This window comes from Barbus barbus (assembly GCF_936440315.1).
Source record: "Barbus barbus genome assembly, chromosome: 26".
Classification (NCBI taxonomy): domain Eukaryota; kingdom Metazoa; phylum Chordata; class Actinopteri; order Cypriniformes; family Cyprinidae; genus Barbus; species Barbus barbus.
Genome location: NC_136754.1, coordinates 7063507 through 7071835, shown reverse-complemented (window position 1 = coordinate 7071835; position 8329 = coordinate 7063507). Strand labels below are relative to the sequence as shown.

The 8329-nt window shown below is 34.3% G+C and overlaps 1 protein-coding gene across 4 annotated transcripts in view; it reads right to left on the bottom strand.

The window, feature by feature from the left end:
* Nucleotides 1–432: 432 nt before the first annotated feature.
* LOC306845879 (extended synaptotagmin-2-A-like) overlaps nucleotides 433–8329 on the bottom strand; it is a 29482-nt gene continuing 21585 nt past the window's right edge. For 2 of the 4 annotated variants that reach the window (XM_079378872.1, XM_079378874.1), the window contains 10 exons: nucleotides 7077–7139; nucleotides 5759–5833; nucleotides 5329–5415; nucleotides 4782–4931; nucleotides 3138–3526; nucleotides 2934–3032; nucleotides 2710–2841; nucleotides 2483–2588; nucleotides 2301–2350; nucleotides 433–1782 (listed from right to left, as the gene is read on the bottom strand). In XM_079378872.1, the coding sequence (XP_079234998.1) occupies nucleotides 1740–1782; nucleotides 2301–2350; nucleotides 2483–2588; nucleotides 2710–2841; nucleotides 2934–3032; nucleotides 3138–3526; nucleotides 4782–4931; nucleotides 5329–5415; nucleotides 5759–5833; nucleotides 7077–7139 (1194 nt within the window). In that variant the 3' untranslated portion in view covers nucleotides 433–1739. The remainder of the gene's footprint in view (nucleotides 1783–2300; nucleotides 2351–2482; nucleotides 2589–2709; nucleotides 2842–2933; nucleotides 3033–3137; nucleotides 3527–4781; nucleotides 4932–5328; nucleotides 5416–5758; nucleotides 5834–7076; nucleotides 7140–8329) is intronic. The other 2 variants (XM_079378873.1, XM_079378875.1) reach the window with 1 other exon arrangement.

Here is an 8329-nt window from a genome sequence, read left to right as displayed (position 1 = left end):
TACACACAATCTATCTATCTATAGGTTATTATAGTTAACTAAAACTAAAACCATAGAAAAACATTTATGTGAAATAAAATAAAATAATTAACTTAAATATTGCAGAGGTAACATGTTTTATTTAGTTTAATCACATATACTAAAATAACTATATATATATATATATATATATAAACTATATACAAATATTTGGAAGAAAAAATGACAAAAGCATACAATTACTAATAATATTACATAATACATATTATGTTAAGTGAATTAAAAATGAAAACAGAAAATATAAAAATAACAAAGAATTCATAATATTAATAAAAATTATAAATGATATTTGATATTAAGGTGTCATTTCTGTCACCTGAATCATAATATTTGACTGCATTTGAAAATCTGACATCAACAAATAATTATTCCTTTCCTCCATTCAAACTATTTACTGGTATAGAATAAATTGTTTATTGAAAATAAACATTGGACATCAAATACAGAGACTTTACAATCTTATATCTGATGCCATATATCCCCTAAGGTAAGTATATTGTTGGTCATAAGGCACAGGAAATATATATACATCTATAAGGCAAGCTGAGCGCATGGAGTTGCTCTGACTGCATACGTTTGCTTTTTGTGATAAGTATTAATCATAATAATAAGCATCATAAAATCTGTCATAATATTCACAATTTATACAATAAAAACAGATTCTTGCTAACAGGAATAAAATCAAAACAGAACAGTTTGAGGTTTGACTATCTGCATATCATAAGCTCAGCTCACTGACACTGCAGCAGATGAAACCACAACGCTCACTTAATATCAGACTACGCACAAGAACTCTGAGATGCAGATGACGGAGGAAGCACAGCTGCGATGCAGAGGTTGAGAGGTGACCAGGTGTTTTTGAAGGAGTGAACATGTGACCGAGTGCTACAGAAAGGCCAAACAAGATACAGAGCTATGGCAGCATTAGTTATCCGGGGTCATGTGACACTGTAGCTGCCCATGTATGTTTAAGCACTGACAGCCAGTGCTTTGATGGTGGACGCTGAACCACAACAGAGAACACATAACACATATATATGAACACTTGGGTGTGTAAAACATTTAGGTGCATATTTGGTTTAATCACACACACTTTATAATGAGCAGAGTACTTCTTTGGTAAATTTGTCTCCTAAAAGGAGCATCTGTATGCATTAACAGAGATTATAATATGTAACACTTTCAAAGAGTTCAGTGCTTGTTTAAGAAGAACTCTTAGGGTTAATATTTATTAAACCTTTCCAAATACTATAATTCCTTTTTAAGATTCATTTGTATATATTTACAGTCTGAGCTTAATTATATATATTATATAATCTCTCCACCATAAATGTGTAAATGGCGGATGTTGTTAGAGTTTGCCACTCTTGGTTTAGAAGTCTTAATGCGTAAACAACAAATCAATCCAACAGATGCCGCTGAACCGTATCCCTTTTTAACTTCAAAAATCTCTAAACACTCATTCTCTCTTTCCAAGTCAGTGCACATTACATCAATAGCGTTTTTTTTCTTCTTTCACACTGTAAATCTATTAAAAGTGATAAAATCTGAAGATCCAACATGTACAAATTTTGCCCACAGCTAAAACACATGGCTTAAATATGGCTGAGGTTTGGAGTCTTGCGTAGGGCTTTGTAGTTTTTTTTTTTTTTTTTTTTTTAATACAGTATGCGTAAGCAGAAAGTAGTTGGTTCCTTTGATTAAGGGGATTGTCGCCTCAGCCCATCCACTGAAAGCTCATACCTGCCAAACACACAAACAAAAACAAAATTCATATAAAAATTTCTGATACCATGTTCACACACATTTGGCTAATTATTAATGACATTTTTTGTTGTTGTTGTTTTTTACTGTGCCATTTTCATAAATAACAGGCAAGAAATGTCTGGGTCATATTTTACTAAATTTATGTATATATTTTGCATAAAGAAAATGTGGCTTATATATAACTCATTACTTTAATGTATACAAACATAGTACCTTCAGAAGCATGATTTATTCAATCAGAAAGAAAATAAAACTTGTTAGTTTTTTTTACTGTAAAACAACAAATCTACAATACAATTATTATTATCATATTTTTCTTCTCCAAAATTATGCATTTTGAGAGATTTTCAAATAGGACACACTGTACATCAGGTTAAATTTGAACCACTGTAAAGTACATTTTAGGCATAAAGTAATTGCAGTAATGGAATATTCAGTATAATCGATATCATCATATTCATATTAAAGGCTTCAAAATTATATAAATTTTTTACCATTGCGTTGAGCTCTTTGATATATCCTCAGAGGTCAAGTCAACTAACACCTGGGAGAAACACACAATTTTTATTTTTAATTTTAATTTATATCTCATGAACAAGATTTAAGAAGTTATTTATGTTGTAAGTGGTGTGAGGACTGTTATTTCTAATGTTATTTATGATGTGAGGGATGTAACCTTTCCCAGCAGCCCTCTGTGTTTTGACAGAATTCCTCCTCCATTCTTCACGGCCACATCTAGTGTTCTTCTGTGCAACTCCACAAGTGACACACTGAATTCAAACCTACACAAACACAAGTGCATGCAACATACAAACACTTTATTTAAAAACACAAATACAAGTAATTTTATTCAATGTAAAATGAGAAGACTTAAAGAGACTGGAAGAGGAAAAACAAACTCACGTCTGATCATAGATGGGATTTACTGTTTTCTTCATCGTGCTTGTTTTTCTGCGTCCAGAGCGTCGTTTATCAGGCAGCAAATATAAACGGACATATGGATCAGAACCACTTTCAGTAGAAGAGATCAGATTCCTGCAAACACAAAAATATGAAGACTTTCATATTAAAAATATCTTTCAGAAGCACTGAAATACTTCAGAAGGATCAAAAGTCATGTATTTTACCTGCAGCTGTGTACCACGACAATTAGTTTGTTTCTTTGGGGACTGTGTCTGATGGTTAACTGAATTTCACCCAAAGGAGCGAAACCAGGTGAGGCTCCACTGTAAAAACAGATTTTTCTTAACTGCTGCAGTGTTGGAATCTCAACAAACCATGAATGGCACCAAACAGGAAGGTCAAAATATGTTAAAAATGTTCAAACATACTTCTGTAATTGTTGTATTGTCTTCTGGAGCTCCTGGGCGGTGCTGGTGTTAGAGATGTCAGATGCTATGCTGGGTGTTGGCTCTTTGCTGTTTAGGTGTAGCGCAGAGCCAGAGATGGCCAGGTTAGACATGCTTCGCCCCGATTTTGCCAGACGGGTAGGTGAGTCCTCAAATGGCCTGCTGTCTATTTGGGGCTCCACCCGTGGAGAGGGTATGGGGGTGGGTTGGCTTCTGGGTGCTGGGGTTGGCTGCTGGGTTTTGGATGCTGGGGTGGGCTCTGAAACATTGGGCCGCTGAGGAGAGGGGTTGGGGGTCGCGCTGGAACTGGGGCGACGGATCTGAACTGAGGACGGCTGATCTGATCCTGCCAACTTATCCATAGAGAGAATCTAAAATACACATATAGACAGATATGCATTGGTTACTGACTTTTTATGTGTATTTACAGCAAAAGTGACATTTCCTGCTGAGATGGACCCTCTATATAGGGCAAGGTTCAGATGTTTCTTTGCCAGTCATGTTTAACCTGCTCACTGAGGCCATTAAGACACTTTTTTCATTGAAGCTGCTTTGAAAATTTATATTTTTAAAAGCATAAAATGAAGAAATTTCTTTTTGGTTATTGTTTTAATTATTGCTGTGTGGGCATATTCCTTTTTTGTTATATTTATCTTAATTTAAGTTTTAATTTAAGGTTTTATAGTTGAGGAATCTAAAGAACATTGATAGAGCTAATTACATGTACAATGTTTAAAGGAACACTCCACTTTTTTGGAAATAGACACATTTTACAACTTCCCTAGAGTTAAACAGTTGAGTTTTACCGTTTTTGAATCCATTCAGCCGATCTCAGTGTCTGGCGGTAGCACTTTTAGCTTAGCTTAGCATAGATCAATGAATCGGATTAGACCATTAGCATTTGGTCATCAAAAATGATTAAATAGTTTCGATAATTTTCCCATTTAAAACTTGACTCTTCTGTAGTTACATCGTGCACTAAGACCGACGGAAAATGAAAAGTTGCCATTTTCTAGGCTGATATGGCTTTTGAGCGAGATGCTAATGGTCTAATTCGATTCAATGATCTATGCTAAGCTAAGCTAAAAGTGCTACCGCCAGACCCAGAGATCGGCTGAATGGATTCAAAAACGGTAAAACTCAACTGTTTAACTATCGGGGAGTTGTAAAATGAGCCTATTTCCAAAAAAAGTGGAGTGTTCCTTTAAGACTACTAAACTGCAAAACTTCAAATACTGTACTTTTAATTTACAAAGAGTAATTTAGATATTTAGCTTGATGAAAGACACACTTAATAAAAAACACGCTTAATAATAGTTAGTAAGGTTTAAGTTGTTAAATTTAGGTATGGGGTAGGATTAAGGGATCTAAAATATGGTCATGTAAAATCAGACATTAATATGTGCTTTATATGTACTAATAAATGTGCTAGTAATATGCATGTTATAAGCAACTAGTTCATAGTGAGAATTGGTCACTAAATTGTTACTGTTTATTTTTATTTAATTTCAGTTAGTGCTTCAACCACTGTTTTTAGTTTTGTTTCTATTAGTTTTCATTTACTTTCCATAAATTATTTAATTTCAGTTAACAAAAATGTGTGTGTGAGATGTTTGTGTGTGTTACCCTAAGTGCCATCTTCATCTTAAGCGTAGAGCCGGGTCCTGAGTTCCTGAGTGGGAACCACTGACTGATAGTCATCTGATCCTCCTGCAGCAGCTTTGACAGAGGAAGAGAAACCGTCCCTAGGGAACACTCGTGCTTCTCATCCTTTACCTGCACACACACAAAACATCAGACTGTGACTCGTACAGGACACACCACTGTGTTGTAAACACTGCAACTTGGAGACAATATATACTTTCCATGAATTTTTATTAATACTTTGATTTCTATGATTTAGCTATTTCCCAGAAATAAAATAAATACACATAAAATTACATTTAAAAACAGAAAGTCTAAATACCAGTCTAAATACATAACTTAGAAGGGAATAGCTAGTATGATATCAAAGTTTGGGTTGTAATTAATGTTACACTTTCCTACAATATCAAGAGCAGTATTTGCTCACCCTGGCAGTGTTCAAAACTTTCGCCTTTCAGAGACCAGCCCAAATTTTTAACAATTAAGCCACAAAACCCCATGTGCCTGCAAGTGCATGTTTGTGCTTTACCTCCACTTCAAGTTCTTGACACTTTGGATTGTGAATCAGGAATGTGAAGGCCTCCTCCCAAAGCGGCTCGTTGGTTTTATATCTTGTCTGTAATGAGAAAAGAATGTAAAACATTTAACCATTATACATTTAGCAACAGTGAAAACACAAAGGTTCTGAATTTGAATTATTTTACCATCTTAAAAATTCAGCCCGACTTAAGCAAACTTGCAACATCACATTTTGCAGCGAAATACTGTTATACAAAGACAGCTAAACATCAACTAATAAGTGTAATGAATTTATATGCATTCATCTCTTTTCATGCAAAGCCATTTCAAAGAGCCTCGCACTATTTTTCATGTTTAAATTTGCACCTGTAAGAATAGCACAAACTGTTATGCACATTTAAATTTAAAGACAGATTACTTGTGTGCATCAGTGTGTTTACCTTGCTCTCAAAGGATTTGTGTCCCACGGTAAACTGGACGAATGGACTGGGCACACTGCTGACCTTTTTGCCAGACTATAGAGCATACAATTAGTTATTAACAACGCTTCCATATTAAACACATACAAATAACAATATGCACAAATAACATTATGAACCTTAACCACACTCTTACTAAAGCAAATAACAAATGGATTTAATCAAACAATAATAGGTGTCATTTCAAACATCTACAGAACAAATGTGCACACTAATGACTTGAAATGATTTTTAGTACCCATATGATATCTACTCCCGTCTAAATCTGTAATGACTATGAACCACACCTGGCATGCTGTCCATTACCACAGACAGTTACAGTATATGGAAAGCTGAGCAGGCAACACTGTAAATAAATGTTTAATCTAACATTGTTAAATTTCATATGTTTGCATAAGATTGTTTACCAACATTTTTTGTTCAAAGTCACATTCAAACTCTTGTTATGGACAACAGGGAGATCTTTTCTATGTAGCTCATACACATACAAACATATGTCCTATTTACTTGAATGGGAAAAGTCCAAAATCTACAAAACTGATATCCAAAATTATGTTTTAATAACATATTTTTGAATTAGCTCTGTAATCTAATTAAATGGTACTGAAAATTCTGATTCTTTAGTTCAAATCACAATATATTAGGCTGATCCAGTTAATGCACTTTCAGATTTAAACAAAGGAACAATTTAAAATCAAATAAGAATTTTTACTGAGCAATACATGCTAAAATAAATAATTTTTGTTAAAACTTGTCCAAATTATTGACCCTTATAATAGACAGCATGCCACTGATTTAGTCCGGATGTGGCAAACATTAAAGTTGGAAATATTCCATTAGATAGAAAGTTGAAAATATTGTATTTATTCCATTAAATTAAAATAACAGTAGTCATTTCCCCTTATGAATACCATGTACTACATTACTATCAGCACAACTTGTTCAATTCAAGAAAGGTCTTATATGCTGCATTTATGTACGATTGTGTGTATAATTTTGATTCATATTCTTCTTAAATGCAATCAATTCAGAATTGGGAAAATGGGATTGAAAAGCTGGCTGAGATTTACATAAGAGAAATAGTCTCTGTGGCATTCAGAGTCTGAATTCAGTGCGTTTCAGACAGTCATATGCACACGCAGGTCTGCATGCAGTTAATCAAAGCACACAAACAGCACACACGAATCCTGCAGAAGGATCTTAAATCGACATAAACAACTTGCCACGTGTTCCTACATCATTGTGTGTGTGTAAATTGTGAGAAAACTGGTTGTGTTACCTTTATCGCTTTATTGACTGTACCCTTCTTCAGACCTGCATTGTTGAATTCTAAAGGATTGCGCTTATTTCCCCCAAGCAGAAAAGGATGAGACACACACGCGCACACACACACACACACACACACACAAATACAAATACAGGCAGGATTATTAGGAGGATGGCATGCAGAGTTAAATTTATAATTGCACAAAAATACAGACATCCTGGAGTATTCACTCAATCATACACAACAAAATGAATGATTATTGAATTAATGCATGGTTAATTTGATGAAAATGAGAAAAGATGATGCCTCATTGTATTTTATCCGTATGATTTGTTCAAATGATGATCTAGCAGAACACAGCGTATTTTTATTCATTTGCATTTGATTAGTCATACCTGGAGAGTGGGCACATGAGAGGACACAATTCAGGTGTCAAGGACGGTGATGAAGAAAGAATATTAGAAAGAAACGTGAAAGAGAAATATAGACAAGGCAATCCAAAGAGAATCAGTCCAACCCACACTTCACTGCAAATCAATCCGCAACAAATCTGATTGCAGAAACATGTCACACAATGTCATGGGCACTGCAGGACACTACAAGACGCCTGAATTCACTCAAACGCTTTCAGTGACTGATGAAAATGATATAATGAGGCATGGGCTGATATAGCATCATTTATACAACAGTTACAGCTACAGTCATTCTAAATGTGCTGATATTTAATAAAATAGCCCTGGAGCTTTTGCTTTCTGTTCGGAGACACACAACAGTTTTTCCTGTTTTTGTGTGGAACTTGTTGTGCAAATCGAATTTAGACAAAGTAGCTTTTCAATATTAATATAATATCAGTTCTATCTGTGTGTATAAATAATATATAACTGTTGTATAAAATGTTGCTTGTGTGACATTGCTTAATCGTATTTCATACAGTGAAGTGCAGAGAGAGACCCGTTTCATTCAACATGCTTCCAAAATTGACACTCTACTGCATCTCTTGCAGTTACACCCCCCAACACACAATACTGTTCAAAATTTCAGAGTCTGTAAGATTTTTTTTTTTAAATGTTTTTGAAAGAAGTCTCTTATGCTCAGTAAAGCTGCATTTATTTGTTCAAAGTTACAGTAAAAACAGCAATATTGTGAATTTTCAGCAGCCATTACTCAAGTCACATGATCCTTTAGAAATCATTCTAATATGCTGCATATTAATATTAAAACAGTTGTGCTATTTAATGTTTTTGAGGAAACTGTGACATTTTTGA